Source organism: Pelodiscus sinensis, chromosome 1 (genome assembly GCF_049634645.1).
Source record: "Pelodiscus sinensis isolate JC-2024 chromosome 1, ASM4963464v1, whole genome shotgun sequence".
NCBI classification, from domain to species: Eukaryota; Metazoa; Chordata; order Testudines; family Trionychidae; genus Pelodiscus; species Pelodiscus sinensis.
In genome coordinates, this window is record NC_134711.1 from 13,017,711 (window position 1) to 13,035,969 (window position 18,259).

General features: G+C 46.2%; 1 protein-coding gene and 1 pseudogene across 2 annotated transcripts in view; one reads left to right on the top strand and one right to left on the bottom strand.

Annotated features, from left to right (window-relative positions):
- CDC123 (cell division cycle 123) overlaps positions 1-18,259 on the top strand; it is an 81,562-nt gene that overhangs the window by 16,089 nt on the left and 47,214 nt on the right. For both annotated transcript variants that reach the window (XM_075926014.1, XM_075926015.1), the window contains exons 5-6: positions 379-474; positions 1,588-1,694. In XM_075926014.1, the coding sequence (XP_075782129.1) occupies positions 379-474; positions 1,588-1,694 (203 nt within the window). The remainder of the gene's footprint in view (positions 1-378; positions 475-1,587; positions 1,695-18,259) is intronic.
- On the bottom strand, positions 5,823-5,931 carry LOC112544812 (5S ribosomal RNA; annotated as a pseudogene).

Below are 18,259 nucleotides of genomic sequence, written 5' to 3' on the forward strand. Positions count from 1 at the left end.
TACCAAATGCTGTTTTCTTATAATCTATAGTCAGACTTAACCTATAGTTGTCTCTCTTTAAAGTTACTTATTCATTTGACTTGCAATGTGGACAGTTCTCATGATTTTCTCATTAGTCTTGTGACTAAAAAACAAGTAAGTTTCTAGCCTTGAAAAAGGCTTGAAAACATAAACTGCAAAAGTTCAAGTGCTAGAAAACAAATCCAAAATTATTTAAAATCTTACAATTTTTGGAAACTGCCTCATGACTTTTATGTGGTAATACTGGATTTGCATATGAATCTGTTTCAATTGTAAGTTTAGCTCCCTAATTATATTTCTAAAACGATCCTTTTTCCTGATTAAATAAACATGAATTATCTTCTGTTTTCTATGTAGGCACCAGAATTCCCTGAATTTGCACTTAAAGTTCAAGAAACTATCACTTCCCTGGGGGGCAGCATCTTCCCTAAACTCAACTGGAGTGCTCCAAGGGTAAGAACACAAATTCAATCCTAAAAGTTTTAACAGACTTTATTGTAATACATTTTTGGGGTGTCTTGGACGTGGGAGGAGAGTAACTGCTATGATGGAGGCTGGTGCAGTAGCAGAGCTCTCAGTGGATTGCTACTGCAGTATATTTTGGTGCAGTCGAGTTGCATGCCTTTTCTTGAGTGGTGTAGTACAGCATTGCATCACCCTAGTACTGCTTCATTAGCTGGAATTTATATGGGAAGAAGTACAGTACGCATGCCCTTCTCAACCATTCAGCTGTTCTCCTCAGTTGACAGGCACTTATTAGTGGTTTGCAGAGAAAATAAAAGTGTCTAGAATCAAGGTCCAGAAGCTATACAACTTGGCAAGAACTTTAGTTTTCCTTTGCCAACACCATTCTGAGATGTGTAGCTAATTTAATTGCTTGTCTTTGACAAAACAAAATGTTATGAGATTAAAATCCTGATTAATAGTGTAAGGATTATTTTAAATGTAGTAATCTAAAAAGATTTTTACTGATGGACAACAGCCCCTCCTTTGAGTATTGTGGTTTCTCAGTAATTCCTATACTTTTGTGGGAGGGGGTTTCCTTAGAGGAAAATCAATCTTTTTATAATTTCCTTCTCCCTTCCTCCCCATCTCCCCTTTCCATTTCCCACCTCTGCACAAAAAAACAAACAAAACAAGAAAACCCTAACTGCCTATTTAAATTTCCTGTGTTATTGGAATATAAAACATATTCTTCATTCTGTCCTTTTTAGTTTTAACATGTCGAAAAATTTAATTCTTAAGGTTAGCATATCCCAAAGTCCTTCTGTCAGATTCCTAAAGGAAGTTTCTGCCCAAAGGACCTAGAAAATTTTGTACATACTAAAGGGAAAGGATTGTTCCTACAGTCATTTGCACTGATTTCAGTATGGGTTCGGGCACAGAACAATAGCTTCATTGAGACGTGTTCGTGATGAGAAGAGAAACTTCTGCTAAAATCATTTGTCCATTTTTGTAATCCTGCTTGTCAACTTATATTTCAAAATACTATGCAGTAGTTGGGTGGTAGTTATTACTACCACATGTAAAGGTGCATTTCAAATGGTATTATTCTTTCTTGTTTAGGATGCCTACTGGATAGCAATGAATAGCTCTCTCAAATGTAAAACCCTCAGTGACATTTTCCTTCTCTTCAAGAGTTCAGACTTCATTACTCGTGACTTCACTCAGCCGTAAGTACAATCAGATGGGTTTATTAATCTGATTAAATCTAAAGTAATAGAACCTATAAATAGATCTTTAAGTGTGGCTTCTCTCTGAAAAGTAAATGTGGAGTTTCTGATTCATTGTCTCTCCTGTGACTTCCATACACAACTAAAAAAACATTTCTGCTTTGTTTTCAAACTGCCCTCTCTGTAAAAATTCAAATTCCAGGCTGAGAGTGAAACTAGATATTGTTTCTAGTGATGATGCAGAAGAAATCTGTACGCCGAATATCCCGTCAGTGATACCCAGGCAACCTACCTCATTGCTATCCAGGTGTAATAGAATTGTTTACTAAGTTCCAAACAGATAAGAAGGAAACAGACTGTCTTGCTCTCATTCTTAGCTGTGCTACTTCTGCACTGCTAATGGGTAAAGTAAAAAGCAGTAAAATAGTATCTTATTTATTAAAGTAATGGTTTCTGACCCTAGTGCATCCAGAGAATGCCCTTGTGGACTAAGTGCACTATTGTCAGAATTGAATCACATTTTAATCAAGATTTTTCTCTCTCAATTCTTTGTTGCTATGGTTTTTATTATATCCTGTCCTCACAGTATTCTGACTTCAGTTTTGGTCACTTCATTTAATACTTTTTGGTTCAATATTGATGGCTGAGGGGAAACAGAAACTTCTGCTGCTTGTGTCACCTCTCCTTATTTTGCTGGAGCTCCTTGATGCCAGTTCTTTTTGTTGCATTTGGACAAAGCCACAGTTCTGGGCAATAGTATTTCTATGGTCAAAGATAAAATTATAAGAGTACAATGGGATTGGTTTTTTTTAAATCTTCTAATTAGGAGGGGACAGTCAGTTTTAAGAGCATTTTGTATTTCTGACCTCCACATCTCTGATGCATGTGACTCTGCCAAAAAATACATTTTGGATGAGTCACATGCAATGAAAGTGCTGGGTTTAATGAAGAAACTGCTCTTATCATTTTTTTTTTTTAATATGAAGCTTAATTAGTGTTTAACTCAGTTGCTGGTATCCTGCTAAGAATCATCTTGGAAATTCTGTTTAATTGTCTAACTTTAAAAGTACTTCTTTGAAAATCAAGATCAGGAGTGGGAGAAAAACTTTCCATGATGAAACTAAAATCCCCATTTGATAATCCAGTTTAATATATCTGGGACGATGCTTATTTATTGTATGATAGTGCTGAGGAACTTCATTCAAAAATAAGGACCCAGTTGTGCTAGGTGCTGTACACTCAAGTAACAACCAAGACAATCCCTGCCCCAGAGCACGTACAATCTAATCAGGCCTCTTCTTATTCAAAACATGAAACTTTATTATGTTGTTGCTGCATGGCTGATTTCTTTTCAGGTTCTGAAACTTTGGCAACCAACTGCCACATATCCAGGCTAAAAAATTCTCACCCTGGTCTCCAAATTTCTCTGTGGAGCTTAACAATGATTCCAGTCCAATAGGGAAGTCAAAGCATGTCTGGGCGTTACAATGTCCATGTGCATTGCCCTACCCTGGGAAAGATTAGGGCCAGACTTTTCCATGGATGGGAAGCTTTGTGCAATAGTGGCAGTCATCACAAACATACAACTTGAAAATGTGTATGCAAAATAGGGAATTGTATTTTTATATTATGGCACTGTCCTAACACTCAGTGTCATAGATTTATAGCTTCTTAAGACCAGGAGGTACCAGTCTGATCATCTGGTCTGACCTCCTACATAACACACACCTGCATAACACATTCTTCAGTTAAAATCCTGGTTCAAGTCTAGAAGCTGTCATTGAATTAGAGCCTATTTTTTTTTTTTTTAAATAAAGACATCTTCATTTAGCTGTTTTTATTTTTTTTTTATTTTTATTTTTTCCAACTAATTACTGGGGACAAATAATGAAAAAACAGGTACGGGTATGAGGGTCAAAGGGTTAAAACGAGGGAACCGGATGGGGACACCGAGCAGAGAACCCCAGACAGCGCCCACTGCCCCCCGAAGGTCTCGAGAGAGCCAGCGGACGCTGCCCATTGGAACTCTGCCCGGATACATGAGCGGATGCAGGAACGGAAATAGGCCCCACAGTCGCAGGCCCCTCCCCCGGCCAACCTCTTCTCCCTGGTTTTGTAGATTGCCCATTTGGCCATAGCCAGGAGGAGGTTGACCAGGAGGTCCCATGACTTTGTGGGGCCACGGATGGGATATGCGTAAATTAACAAGTGGGGGGAAAAGTGCAGCCAGAACCGCAACAGGAGGTTCTGGAGGAGCCAAAAGAGGGGTTGTAGCCTGGTGCACTCGATGTAGATGTGCGCCAGCTTCTCTCTTACGCCACAGAAGAGGCACGTGTCGGGGGTGGGGTTGAACCGCGCCAAGTACACGCCCATGCTCACTGCGCCGTGCAGGATTCTCTAGCAGATATCCTCGGGCTGTGGAACCAAGGTCGAACAGAAGCTGGCCCACCAGGGCTCCCCACCCTCCATTGGTGGTAGGAGGTCCCGCCAATTGGTGTCTGGGCAGGACACGAGGGTGGGAAAGTGGAGCGTGTGAAGCACAAGCGTGTACAGGTGACTCTTTGGCGCGGTTTGGAAGGGGACCGGCTGCATCGCGTGCAGCCGGCTAAGATGACGAGGGGGAGGCAGTCGGGAAGGTACACAGGGCTTGGGGCCGATGGAGAGTTCGGGAGGGCTGGGGGTGAGGGGTGGGCAGGGTGCACCCTCTCGCAGGACCTTTTCGAGGTAAACCCGAGCAGTGGGCGGCAAAGCATCCTTCACCTCCTGAAGTACGCGCCGGGGAGTACGTAGGGTGGAGAGCCCCATGCGCTGGTCGAGCGCCCGAGGATCCACCCAGTCTCCCCGGCGGTAGTCCAGGAGGTCTCCTAATCTGGTAGTTTCTGCCAGGACCAACCTCCGGTGCACCGAGGGAGACTCCGCCACCTGCACACGTAGATGGGGGTTGTGTAGCAGGGGCACCGTGAGGAGGTTTGCTCCCAAGGTGGCTCCCAAGGACCTGGTCGCCGCAAGCAGCTTCCAGGTGCAGAGGAGGTCCTGGTAGAAGGCCGGCAGCCCAGAGAGGTCTCGCGGAAGACCTCTCAAATAAAAGAGCTGCCGGTCATATCGGAGCCCTCAGAAGCGGCGAAGGAAGGTGTGCGCAAACGTGCTCCATGCTGGACTACCTGCATCAAAGAGGAGTCTCTGCAGGGCCTGGAGGCGGAAGACGTGAACCCGTCAGGCCCTGCCCTCCCTCCTCCAGGGGGAGATGGAGAACCCCTGCAGAGACCCAATGCAGTCCTGGCCAGAAGAACCGCAGCATCAGCTGCTGGATACGGGCCAGGAAACCCGGGGGTGGGACCAGGGTGCTGAGACGGTGCCAGAGCATGGACAGGACCAATTGGTTAAGTACTAGTGCCCTCCCACGCAAGGAGAGGCACCGGAGCAATCCCATCCACCTCTGCAACCGCTCAACCACCCTGGCCTCTAAACCTTGCCAGTTCTCCAGCGGAGAGGGATGCGTGGCAGAGAGAAAAACGCCGAGATAGAGCAGCGGACCCGCGCTCCACCTGATGGCTTGAAGTGCGGGTAGGAGGGAGCCCACCTGCCACCCGGCCCCTACCACCAGGCCAGAGCTCTTGACTCAGTTGACCTGGGCGGAGGAGGCCGCCGAGTAAACGACTTGGCAAGCCTCCACCCGCGCCAGGTCTCCCGGGTCCTGGACCACGAGGAGCACGTCGTCGGCATACACTGACAGGACCAGCCTCGTCTCCAGCTCACGGAGCACCAACCCCGTCAACCTCTTGCGAAGGAGACTGAGGAAGGGCTCCATGGCCAGAGCGTAGAGCTGGCCTGATAGCGAACAGCCTTGACATACTCCCCACCTGAAGTTGACTGGTGCAGTCAGGGTCCAGTTGAGCTTGACCAAGCACTCTGCGGAGGCATACAGCACCTGGAGAAACCCCACAAAATGGGGCCCGAAGCCGAAGGCTCGCAGGGTGCCCAGGAGGTACCCGTTGTCCATCCGGTCAAACGCCTTCTCCTGATCCAAGGACAGGAGGGCGAACGACAGACCGTCCCTACACCCGAGCTCTAAGAGATCCCGGACCAGAAACAGGTTGCCGAAGATGGTTCGGCCCGGGACGGTGTAGCTGCCTATGGCACCTGGAATTCCCAGGGGGTCACCCATCCAAGTACTAGCCAGGCCCGGGACTGTTTACTTTCCAAGATCGGGGGCTTTCGGTCCAGTATGGCCGTAGGCCCTTCATTTAGCTGTTGAGTGATGGAAATTCCACCAGAACCCTTGGTCAGTTGTTCCAATGTTTAATTGCCCTGATTGTTAAGAATGTGCTCCTCCGAATCTGTCGAAATTCTGGTTGAGAACATGGAGGTCGTGCTCCTTGCCCAGAAGCACTTATACTCTTAAAAGCTAAAAAGATAAGATGTGCAGGAAAGGATGCTGGGTCAGTTTGCATAGATGCTAAGTGGTGATAGCTACATTTTAGTGTCTTTGTTTTGAGGGGAGGGTCACTCATTGGGACTGAGGTGGGAGATAGGATGGGACTATGAAAGTAAGAAAAGAAATAGCAGAGGGAGAAGAGAACTATATGGAAATGAGATTGAATTGAGGAGGAAGCGGGGATGAGGTAGGTTGGACTAGGGGAATGAGCTGGGGCAAGTGAGAAGTTTCAATATATAGACCCAATAGCCAGCAACAATACAGCAAATGAGGGGAAAAAAATCTATCCAGAGCCCAGCTTTCCAGGGTCAAATTAATGATGGTCTTTGGAGGCTGTGATATCTCTTTGACAGCTGCTCTGGCTTCTGCTGTTCAGAGGGGATGGGAGGCTGCTTAGCCACATGCCTCGGGCAATATCCTCTCCTTCTCTAAGGAGTTGGAAAGCCCTGACTGAATCTGTGTGTGACTTCTGATGGAGCTGGTGCTGACTGCTTTGAGAAATCGACTATATATTTGAGAGAGTTTGTCTGTTGGTCGGTCTGTGTGTCTATCTGTACAAGAGCTCCTAAATGGTAAGAGTTAGGATCAGCAAATTCCGTATGCAGCATCGTCTTGTCTTATAATTAAAAGCAAGATAAAGAATTGATTGTGCCAGGAAAATGGAATGTGCCTGGACTTGGATTGCTTTTCAGAAAACCATACATAAGAGACAGAATCACTAAACATGTGAAAGGGGTGGCTGGGAGTGCCAACCCCCAGATGCCCTATATAGAGGGCACGGGGGGGCTGAATTCTCTCCTCCCTCCCCCCCAGTTTGTACAGTAATATTACTGGCCATTCCCCCTTATCCGGGAGCAAGGGAAAAGTGCATTGTTTGCTGCATTCCTCACTCTGGCTGAGTATGACAGAGGGCAGACTCACCTGGACCTGCCCCAGTCAGGAGACATGCATCCCTCTCCTGGCTGTGCCTTGTTACCAGATTTGCCCAATACTCTGGGGTATGCTCATTTATCAGGGTTACCCTTATGGGACTGGGGGAAGGTTAACAATTCTATCAGTGTGCTGTTGGTGCTTACTTGTGCTCTCATATGGAGCTGAATTCTCCCTGCTGCCAATTCCCCCTCCCACTGGAGCTCTCCTGCAGGAACTAGGTTCCTCAGGATGGGGTTCTTGCCACCTTGGCAACACACACAGACACTCACACCCACTAATCAGAGCACGTCTGAGAGGACTGGGTACTCAGCACTCACAAGCTGACCCCCTCATATGTCCCTGGACTCAGCTGGCTGGGTTTCACAGCAATGCCACACTGCACCCTCATGTGCCTTTGGACACCATGGGCTGGATTAAACAGCACTTTAAGCTGCCATCCTCATAAGCCCCCAGGTTCAGCACCTCCTATCCCCACTTTCACACCACAGTCATTCACTGGTAAACCACACGATGAGCAAACCCCACAGGATTTTGAGCACTACAGGGATATTTTGCTTGGGTACAAGAAGCATTGTTGCAAAGCGAATGGGGAAGCCAAAACAACACCCCTTAAGGAAGAGTGAGCAAAAGAGAAAGAAAGAGAGAGAAGCAACCAGTTCAACAATGAAAGTGATTTATTTCTGAGTAGTGAATAGATATCAAACTAACAATTACAATATTAAATAACCATATAACAGTTTACACAGGGCAGGGTCAGGAGGCTATGCTTAGAGAGATAGTTGATGTGAGAGAGAGAGAGAGAGAGAACTCACCACTCCACGGAGCTTGCACTGATTGGGGTTCCCAGATGATGATGGTAGCCGGGGGTCCAGAGGGCAGGAGACAAGCAGAACAGAGCCCCCAGCACAATCAGACAGGAGATGAAGAAGTCTCAATGGAACTGATGCAGTTTAAGTCCAGGTATGAGAACAGTTTTCTTGGGGCAAGAATAGAAGTTTTTGTAGGGATAGGACAATAGTTCAAAGAGAAAGAGGAGAGACAATAGAGACTGATCACCCCTGGTTATGGGTGATGTTCCTTGAATGAGCTCACAATGCAACTAGGCAGTTTCAGTATTTTGGATGTCAATAGGATCGTTACTAGAATTGGTCTGATAATGACTAATTTGGGTGTGAGCAGGCCTAGGTTCATTAGCATCTGGAGCAGGGATTTCCCATCAGGCAGTGCTTCTCTGCTTTCGGTGTCCCATAGTTCAATGCGGTTCTTGCCTTGGAAGAGCTGCTCTCCATTCTGTATGCTAATGAGATGTCCTTCTGTTCCATCTTTAATGCAAATGAGGCTGGGGTGTTTCCTTAATTGTATCACCCTTGTCTGAAGCAGTTTAGGTGTGTCTTCCCTGGCCTTTTCATTGCTTTGTCTGATTCCAGCAAAGGCTAAGGGGGGAAGGGGGAAGAATGTCACTCCCTGGCTCCCAAAAGCACAGGGCTGGTAGGTAACAGCCTGCTGGAACTGCAGTGTCCATGAAGAGGTGCTTCTCTCCTGGCCTCAGGCTTCTGCAGTGAGAGAGGGCAGGGGTAGTCCTCTTTCCACAAGACAGCCTGCATACAGAACCCCCCAGCCTCAGCCCCACCCCAGAGCAAATGAAGCATGTACATTTTATTTTCCAAAAAATGCCGGGTAAATTTTCAAGTAAGACATGCGTCTGGAAGCTTTCATAATTTTCCCAACAAGTTCTCCTTAGTGACTTTTCCCCAGAGATGAGGGAAGGGGGCTGCTAATCCTACTGAACACCTGCATTGTTACCCATACAGTGTGCAGATCTCGCAGGTGCAACTTTCCGTGTTGTCCTTGGAAATGTTGGCCATTTAATATTTGCTGCTCCTTCTTTATTTGTAAGACTTGGGGAAATGTACCTGATCGTAACTAGCAGGAGAACTAAATCTATTAGCGAGAGGTAGGAAATGCAAGATAGGAGTAACGCCACTATCAGAGTCTACGATTTGTGCCTTCATGAGCACAGCTACTAGGGAGAGGTAAGATGCTGGGATTTCTACTGGGATGTACAGGCAGTCCCCGGGTTACGTACAAGATAGGGACTGTAGGTTTGTTCTTAAGTTGAATTTGTATGCAAGTCAGAACTGGCTTCCAGATTCAGCCGCTGCTGAAATTGACCAGTGGCTGACTACAGGAAGCCCGAGTCAGAGTTGCTCTGCCCTGGGCTGCCTGGAATCAGCCACTGATCAGTTTCAACAGCAGCTGAATCTGGACGCCTAGAACAGAGCAGCTGGGGCGCTGCTGGGTAGGTCCCTGCAGGGGCGCCGCTGCGGGGACCAACCGGGCAGGACCCCAGCTGCTCTTCCCCAGGTGTCCCCAAGTCAGCTGCTGCTGAAACTGATCAGTGGCTGATTCCAGGCAGCCCAGGGCAGAGCAACTCTGCCTCGGGCTTCCTGTAGTCAGCCGCTGATCAGTTTCAGCAGCGGCTGACTTGGGGACACCTGGGGAAGAGCAGCTGGGGTGCTGCCCGGTTGGTCCAGTAGTGCCGAGGAGCGGCGCTGCAGGACCAACCCAGCAGCCCCAGCTGCTCTACCCCAGGCGAGAAAAGCCTGGTCTGCTGGGGGGCGCACTAGCTGTGCCCCCCAGCAGACCAGGGAAACCTGGACAGCGGGACCGCGGAGATGCGCTGCGGTCCCGCCCGCATCCTCCCCAGCTTTGCTCCGTCTCTCCCTGGTCTGCTGGGGGGTCTCCAGGAAGACGAGGAGCAAAGCCATGGAGGGGCTCGGGCAGTGGGGCAGCCCAGGCACTTCTGGGCTGTCCCACTGCCGGCTTCCGCTGAGGCTTTGCAAAGCTGCGGAGGGGCTCGGGCAGCCCAGGCATGCCTGGGCTGTCCCGCTGCCGGCTTCCCCCAAGGTTTTGCGAAGCCGCGGAGGGGCTGGGGCAGCCGGGCAGCAGCCCCTCCGTGGCTTTGCAAAGCCTCGGGGGGAAGCCGGCAGCGGGACAGCCCAGGCGCGCCTGGGCTGCCCCGCAGCCCGAGCCCCTCCGCGGCTTTGCTCCCCGTCTTCCTGGTCTGCAGACCAGGGAGACGCGGAGCGGCTTTTCTCGCCCCGGAGTACATGGGCGGCGGGACCGCGAGGTCCCGCAGTCCGTGTCCTCCGGGGCGAGAAAAGCCCCGTTCGTAACTGCGGATCCGACATAAGTCGGATCCGCGTAAGTCGCGGACTGCCTGTATCTTTAAATCCCCAGGCGGAGTCAATCTTTAGAAGTAGCATCCAGCTACTTCATATGTATCTTTTTTATAAATATGAAGCTTCATGCCCCTGTAATTTTTGGAAGCAGAGCTTTGTATCTTCTTCTCCTCACACAGCCTACTTGCTGAGTCTCTTGCTATTCTACCCTATAGTTTCGTACAGTGTGGGAGTGTAAATAAGCAAATAGGTCTCTGCTTTTCTATTCCCTACCTAGTCTCAATTCCAAGGTCTTCCTAAGGGATTCATTGGGAAAATATAAATTGTGGTGTGGTTTCTAAAGTGCACCAGTGAAACTGATAAGATTCTTGTTAATTTGAGTTCCTGCTGTTTTGACAAAATTTTAACCAGCTGCAAAGACATGAGCTGTCTGTAGTCTCAGGAAGACTTCACTGCAGTGTGTGTCTAATACTAGACTGAAAACTGCTCATGCAGGGCATGTTCTTTATGCTCTAAACTAAGAAGCTGTATTGTGTGTGAATGAAATGCTATGTATCTTGTGTTCTTCTGTACTGCTCCAGTCATTCAAATGGATTGTTGTATAATTTGTATTAAAATAGCACCCAGCAGTTTCAGTCAAGGTTTGGGACCCTAGATTATCATACAAACACATAATAAGAAATAATCCTTAAGTTAGTAGTTTTGAACTATAATGGTGTTGTGATGCACCTCTTTATCAGCATTAATGCATCATTGCACCTTTGAATTTGACTAGTCTTAGTGCCCTATCTCGTTCTAAAAGGATTATTGGCCTCTTTCCTGAAGGGTGCCCTAACTTACTGAAACAATTGCAAATTAAATTACAAAAAACTCTTTTTTGCCAACCTTGAGTGAGCTTGAGTGAGACACATTTTAGTCTTGGAGCATGAGTATACTCAAATGAGAAATTCTATAGACTTGGCAGTAACGTTGAAAAGTGCATAAAGGAGATATACATGCATTTAAACAGTTGGATCCTATTAGAAAAGAAATTGAACAATATTGCAATTCAGTGAGAACCTGCACTATTCTCTTATTTTATAGCAATCCAGATGCTTCATGGAGAGTAGTTTTTCTATCTCCTTGCTGTGATTTGCTTTTTCTCAATCCACTCCTGTGTTGAATGCCTCCCACGTTTCCTTTCTAGGAATGCTTCTCCGTCTGTTAGGTTTGGCTATTTAATTTTAATCTTGTGCTATTGTATTTTAAAATGGTGCCATGCCTCAGTGGGTGAGAGGACAAGTACATCAGTTTACTAAAGAGAGCTTAATAATCCTGTAGAAGTCATGCTTCTGTCACCACTATGCAAATGCACACATTGAAATTGTAGTGCCAATCCTAGTGAGGCTGATGGAAAATGCTTTGACCAAAGTTAACAAACCTTTACTTAAAGGGAGACACTAATGAGTAGAGCCTTGCATAGGAATGGATAGTGGAGTGGATACCTGTGCAGGACTCTTCCTCCTCCCTACTCTCCTGCCACAGGATGCAACAAGCTCAGTTCTAAATCATCCTGCAGGAGGGAGCTGAGTGCCAGCCCTGTCTAGTGAACACTGACCTGTGGAGCCCTGGCCCTGGGTCCCTGCTCCCCTGTACTCCCAGTCCTGCTGCCCTTTACCCCCAATCGCTACTTTCATTCTGTCTGCATTTTCCCTGGATGACCCTGCCACCTCCTTGCTCATCTGTGCTTCCTCCACTCCAGATGATTTGCTATGTAGATGCAAATAAAACCTGGATTGCAGATCAGATGATGAGTTCAGCCTGGTGGATGCGAATCAGATGCAGATCCACATTTTTGTATCCATAAAGGGCTCTCCTTATGAGCCCAAGGGCCTCTTCATTGTTATTCACTATACAGGGGAGATTTATAGGCTTTGTGAACTGTTCTTAGTAAGGACTTCATTTTAGACTCTGTGCGATCTGGATTTTATTGTCTCAGTCTTCTTGCATGATGACCCCAAGGCATGGATTCTGTTTAATGGGATTGTATCCCCTGTTTTCTGATTCTATAAGAAAGATGACCAGCAAGAGTGTCTTGTGCTTCTGGGTAGGGATGTAATAGTATAGTCAATTAACTGATTAACCAATAAGCAAAAGCTTATAGGTTAATGCTCCCCGCCTTGCCGGTTAATGTTTTAGCAGGCTGGTCACTAGCCCAGCCCAGTCCTGGCATGCGATGGGTCCAGGACATACCCCCACTGCAGCTGTGCATTTAAAGTGTATTAGGAGCCAGGTGGGCAGGCAACCCATCTCAGTTCTGGCTCACAACAGGTCTGGAAGCTCAGACTCACCACCCCCGGACAGGAGCTATTGCCACCCACACTGCTGCCTCTGTATCAGCAGCAGCAGTGTGGGGCAACAGGTAGCTGGTCTGCGAGAGGAGCTGTTTTTTAAACTGGCTACCCTCATGGACCAGCACAAACCTGACAAGCCATGGTGCTGCCTCTGATTCAGAGGCAGCAGCATGGAGTGGCACGGGGCTCCTCAGGAGCAGGGCTGGAGCGTACTGGCTTCTGGCCCCATCCCTAGGGACTATAGAATAGTGGAGTGACAGATAAGAATTCATGAGGTTAATCAGCTAGTCAATTAACCAATATTTAACATCTCTACTTCTGGGCAAATTGTGATATAGGTAATTACAATCTAATCTAACATGTTTTCAATTGAGGAAAAGTTACATTTCACTTTTCCTCCTAAAAGCTGCTTTGTAACGTTGGTGTAAAATACTGCTGTGGGTTTTGCAAGACCAGGCTTTAGTTTGGTAATAAGGTGAATTATTCTGTAGAGGTGTAGATAATATGGGCAAACTTAGTCTTGCAGTTTGTTGATTTTGAGTTGTACCTATTCAAAGTGGGGTGAATTTTGTCCTTAATCTGTAAAGCACTTTGGTGTCCTACTAGATGAACTGTTGTAAATAAAAGGTATTTGAATAAAACAATCTGCTTTTAGTCCAGTCTGTTCATAACATTCCTGAACTGCTAAATTATTCATATGAACACAGGCAGTCAAACAGGCTAAATGATTAGACGTGCTGAATCACAGGGTTGTCTCTATTAATTAAGCTATTGATTAAATGCTGGTGCCATAGACCTTGGCAAGCAGAAATTAGAAATGCAACTAGCATATGGAAGTAAAATGCTGAACAGGTGAAAACTGGAGACATTGTGTCCTGTCACTTGGATGGGTTTGTAAAAAATGAGAGAGAGAAATAGATTTGATTGTAGTTAGCGAGATGAAAAAGCTTTTGCTCAGATATAAAAATAAGTCAAAAACCTTTTAAATACATGTTTGTGTTTTATCTTTATATCCCTGAACTGTCCAACAAGGAGAAGAAACTTCAAATGCAAAGTGCTCCACTTAGGAAGGAACAATCAGTTTCATACATACAGAATGGGAAGCAACGGTCTGGGAAGGAGTACCACAGAAAGCGATCTAGGGGTTATAGTGGACCACAAGTTGAATATGAGTCAGCCGTATGATGCTGTTGCAAAGAAAGCAAACATGATTCGGGGATGCATTAACAGGTGTGTTGTGAGCAAGACACAAGAAGTCATTCTTCTGCTCTACTCTGCACTGGTTAGGCCTTAATTGGAGTATTGTGTTCAGTTCTGGGCACCGCATTTCAAGAAAGAAGCAGAGAAATTGGAGAGGGTCCAGAGAAGAGCAACGAGAATGATGAAAGGTCTAGAGAACATGACCTATGAGGGAAGGCTGAAAGAATTGGGTTTGTTTAGTTTAGAAAAGAGAAGATTGTGGGGGGACATGATAGGAGTTTTCAGGTATCTAAAAGGGTGTCATAAGGAGGAGGGAGAAAACTTGTTCATCTTGGCCTCTGAGGATAGAACAAGAAGCAATGGGCTTAAACTGCAGCAAGGGAGGTTTAGGTTGGACATTAGGAAAAAGTTCCTAACTGTCAGGGTAGTCAAACACTGGAATAAATTGCCCAGGGAGGTTGTGGAATCTCCATCTCTGGAGATATTTAAGAGTAGGTTAGATAAATGTCGATCAGGGATGGTCTAGACAGTATTTGGACCTGCCATGAGGGCAGGGGACTGGACTCGATGACCTTTCAAGGTCCCTTCCAGTCCTAGTATTCTATGATTCATTGTTTGGGAGGTAGAGTGGTCTAATGGAAAAGCTACAAAACATGCTCTAGGTACATGGTTTCTTATCCCAGCTCTGCCCATGATTTGCTTTGGGACCAAGGGACAATCACCTAATTTCTCTGTACTTCTTTCCTACCTTCTGCTTCTCTTGTTTATTTATACCAAGCTGGCTAGATCAGGGTTGGATTGTGTTTATGCATGCTCTAGCACATTAGGGTCCCAGTTAGGTGCTACAGATCATAAATAACATACAATCGGATTAGTCAGAACATTTTGAATAAGACTGGCTTTTCTTCCAATAAAGTGTAAGAACTTCCCTCATGGAAGAGGAATAAAGTAACAAGGACTTGCACACTCTTCATGCTAAATACAGGCAGTCCCTGGGTTACGTACAAGATGGGGACTATAGGTTTGTTCTTAAGTTGAATTTGTATGTAAGTCAGAACTGGCTCCAGATTCAGCTGCTGTTGCTGAAACTGACCAGCGCTGACTACAGGAAGCTGGAGGCAGAATTGCTCTGCCCCCAGCTTCCTGGAATCAGCCACTGATCAGTTTCAACAGCGGCTGAATCTCAAGCCTGGGATAGAACAGCTGGGCTGCCAGGTAGGTCCCTGCAGGACCAACCTGGCAGCACCCCAGCTGCTCTACCCCAGGGTCCACAACAAAAGCCTGGTCTGCTGTGGGGGGGGGGGGCGCACTAGCTGCGCCCCGCCCCCCCCCCCCCCCCCAGCAGACCAGGGACACGGGGAGCAAAGCCGCAGCGGTGGCGGGGTGCCGCGCCTCTGAGGCTTTGCTCTGGCAAAGCCTCAGAGGCGCGGCACCCCGCCGCCGCTGCGGCTTTCCTCCCGGTGCCTCCCGGTCCCTCCAGGTCCCTCCAGGGGCGGGACCCCTCCGCTTCCCCGGCTTTGCTCCAGGTGTCCCTGGTCTGCTGGAGATGGTCCCCAGCAGACCAGGGGCACCCGGAGCAGCTTTTCTCGCCCCGGAGGTCGAGGTGGCGGGACCGCTGCGCTCTGGGCGGTCCCGCTGCCTGCGAGCTCCCGGGGCGAGAGTAACTTGGGGACTGCCTGTACTGCAGTGTTATTTCTCTTTTGTGTAAGCATTGTATTTTACTTACCTGATTTTACAGAAAACAGATTATTCAGAGTTTGGTGTGCTGTGTAAGTCTTAAACCAGTTTTATTGAAATAACCTAATGTAGTGGATAAGCAGTAAGATCTCCTGTTTTAATTGGATTCTGTATTCAACTGAAAACAATTGTCCCTACTCTACACAACTTTTTTAAATTATCTCATTTCAGTAAATGTTTTTAGTTTATAGTGAGATTCCCTCCGAGTCCTTTCTGCTCGGCTTTACCTTGTTTAGTTCTGAAAGAACACTTCATCCATTTCTTTGGGATCCAGAAAACTGAAACTCCAGATTTCATCACTCAGATTGCTTTATTTGGCCTACATCAAATTATGCTGTGTTGATCAGCCTTAGGCATAGCAGTGGGTAGGGCATACCACACACCCAAAGGTGTACAGAAAACCTCTTCCTTTATATGTCTTTACTATACATTGCATCTTACATTTTGGATTGGATTGATTACTTTGTAGGAACCAATTCCTGGGCAGGATGCTGTTTGCATGGATTGTCCACACTTGACTTACTCTTTACCTCCTCTCTAAGTTCCTATTTTATCTTGTCTGTTGTTAGTAAATGGTTCTATGTGTGGTTCCCCCTTTTGTCTTAACTGGTTCGCATTCTTTTTTGACAATGGATCTATTTACTTACTTTATTTAGCACAAAAGTTCTGTTTTCATCTTAATGATATGTGTACCTCTCTAATTCTGTCTGCCAAGAAATGAGGCTTCTAATCTTGTGCTAATTATTCATGTCAGAGCTCTAGTAGTCATCCTTTAGCCTCGAAAAACCATGAATATGTGCCTCTGAGAGGTAAAGCATTTACTCAACTGGTTTTATGTCAGCTGTGGCTGAAGAGACCCACTCAGGAGACACTCTGCCGCATTTGTCACATTAAAGCTGGTGTTTGACTCTTTGAGCTCTGTCTTAAGCTAGCTCTTTTCTCCTCAAACTCTGGAGGGCAACTTCTTGCTTCATCTACTGCTAAAATAGGTGGTTGGTTAACATAACTCAGATGTATCACATGCAGTTTGAGACTTGATCTATGCTCCCGTGTTACGTTGATATAAAGCCAAGAAGCCTGGTATGGCTGCTCCATTTCCAACAGGGACCTGTGTGTGGAGCTGAGATCTCTGGCTCTCAGCCCCCCACACTGACCCTCTTAAATCAGTGGAAAAACTCTTGGTGAGGACACTCACTACTGACAGAAGAAGGGCAGAGTGAACATGAACCAGTGCAGTAATTAATGAGGGAGCTGTAGGTTAACCTGCCTGAGACATTTGGAGATGCCTTTCGGTTGGGTTTCCCATCTCTTCTGTGCACTTAAAAGAATGTTTGGGCAAGGCCCTTTTTGAGTGGCATATGAACCACCTCGTCCAACTTGCCTCCAGTGCTTAAAGTAAAACTCTCTAGCAGTTAAGTCCAAGAGTAGAGAAAAGGCCTGATTGAAAAGCCTGTTCAGGTCAGCAGGAAGACTTGTGTTGAGGCTTTGGATCAGACTGGAAGGCTGGTAAAGATTTTTTGTATTCTTCAGTTACAGAATAACTGTTACAATTTTCGTTACAACTTTGATGGGTGGATAATAAATCAACAAGAGTAATCTCAGTGATTTGCAAATCAATTCATGGCCCCTTTAAGTGGCACACATACTGCAGACATTGTAAATCCTGGTAAATCACTTAACCCATTTTTTATGGGCAAAGGGTGAGCAGAATTAAATAGCATCTATCTGCTCAGTGCAGTGGTGTGTTATAGCAAGTATGTGCCTGTGGGGTTTTGTATGCTTCTGAAATATGCCAAAAGAAATATTTCTCCTATTTACCTATAAATAAGATTTCAAGAAATAAAATGGAGATCAATGATACTTCATGCATTCTTTGTAAGCTATGAGATTTAGGTCTTTCAGCCCCTGCTAGTATCTGAAATGTAAGTTCTGACATTTTCAGAAATAAGAGATGCCAGAGACCCTAATTGTGCCTGTGTGCAAATTATTTGCTGTAGTTCCCAATACTTTCAGACCTTAACAGTGTTTAGGTTAAAGGAACTCTGCTTAGCTTCTTGCTCCCAGTACTCAAGGGAAGCTTCCTCTGTCACAGATGAGTAACTGAATGGCTTTCGCTGTGCCTGCTCACACTCAGTACCACAATAAATTTGGTATAAAATATGCAGTGCTAGCACTTAATTAAATGAATAAATTCAAGATGGTTGTCAGGGCCAGTGGGTAAACGCCCTTGGCAATTTCTAATAGGAGAGAGGATTCATCGACTTCCCCACCCCCACCCCCTCCATGCTGGGGCTGGCAGGGAGGGGCCTCTCTTCCTGCTGCAGCCCTGAGCCCCTAAGTGGGACTTTATAGGAAGCTGCATGGCAGGAACTTAGCCTCAAACTCCTCCTGTGTCCCACACCCTTTCCCTGAGCTCCTCCCAGAGCCTGCATTCCTGCCATGGAATTTTCACTTACCGGACCCCCGTTACCTCAACATGCCAGATTAAAAAAAAAATATTTTTACTGTACTTTTTTTTTTTTTTTTTTTTGTCATTCCTTTGGAAGTTACAGGATATGTTCTAATGTTCATAATTACTATGGTGAAAATATAGAGATTATATAATGGCTGGCATTGGGATAACTGCTTCTATTCTTACTGGCTCCTGAATGAAGCAACGAGGCTTTGTCTATACTACAAGTTTTTTTTGGCAGAAAATATGCTAATGAGGGACTCATTAGCATAAATTGCGACATCATTAGTATA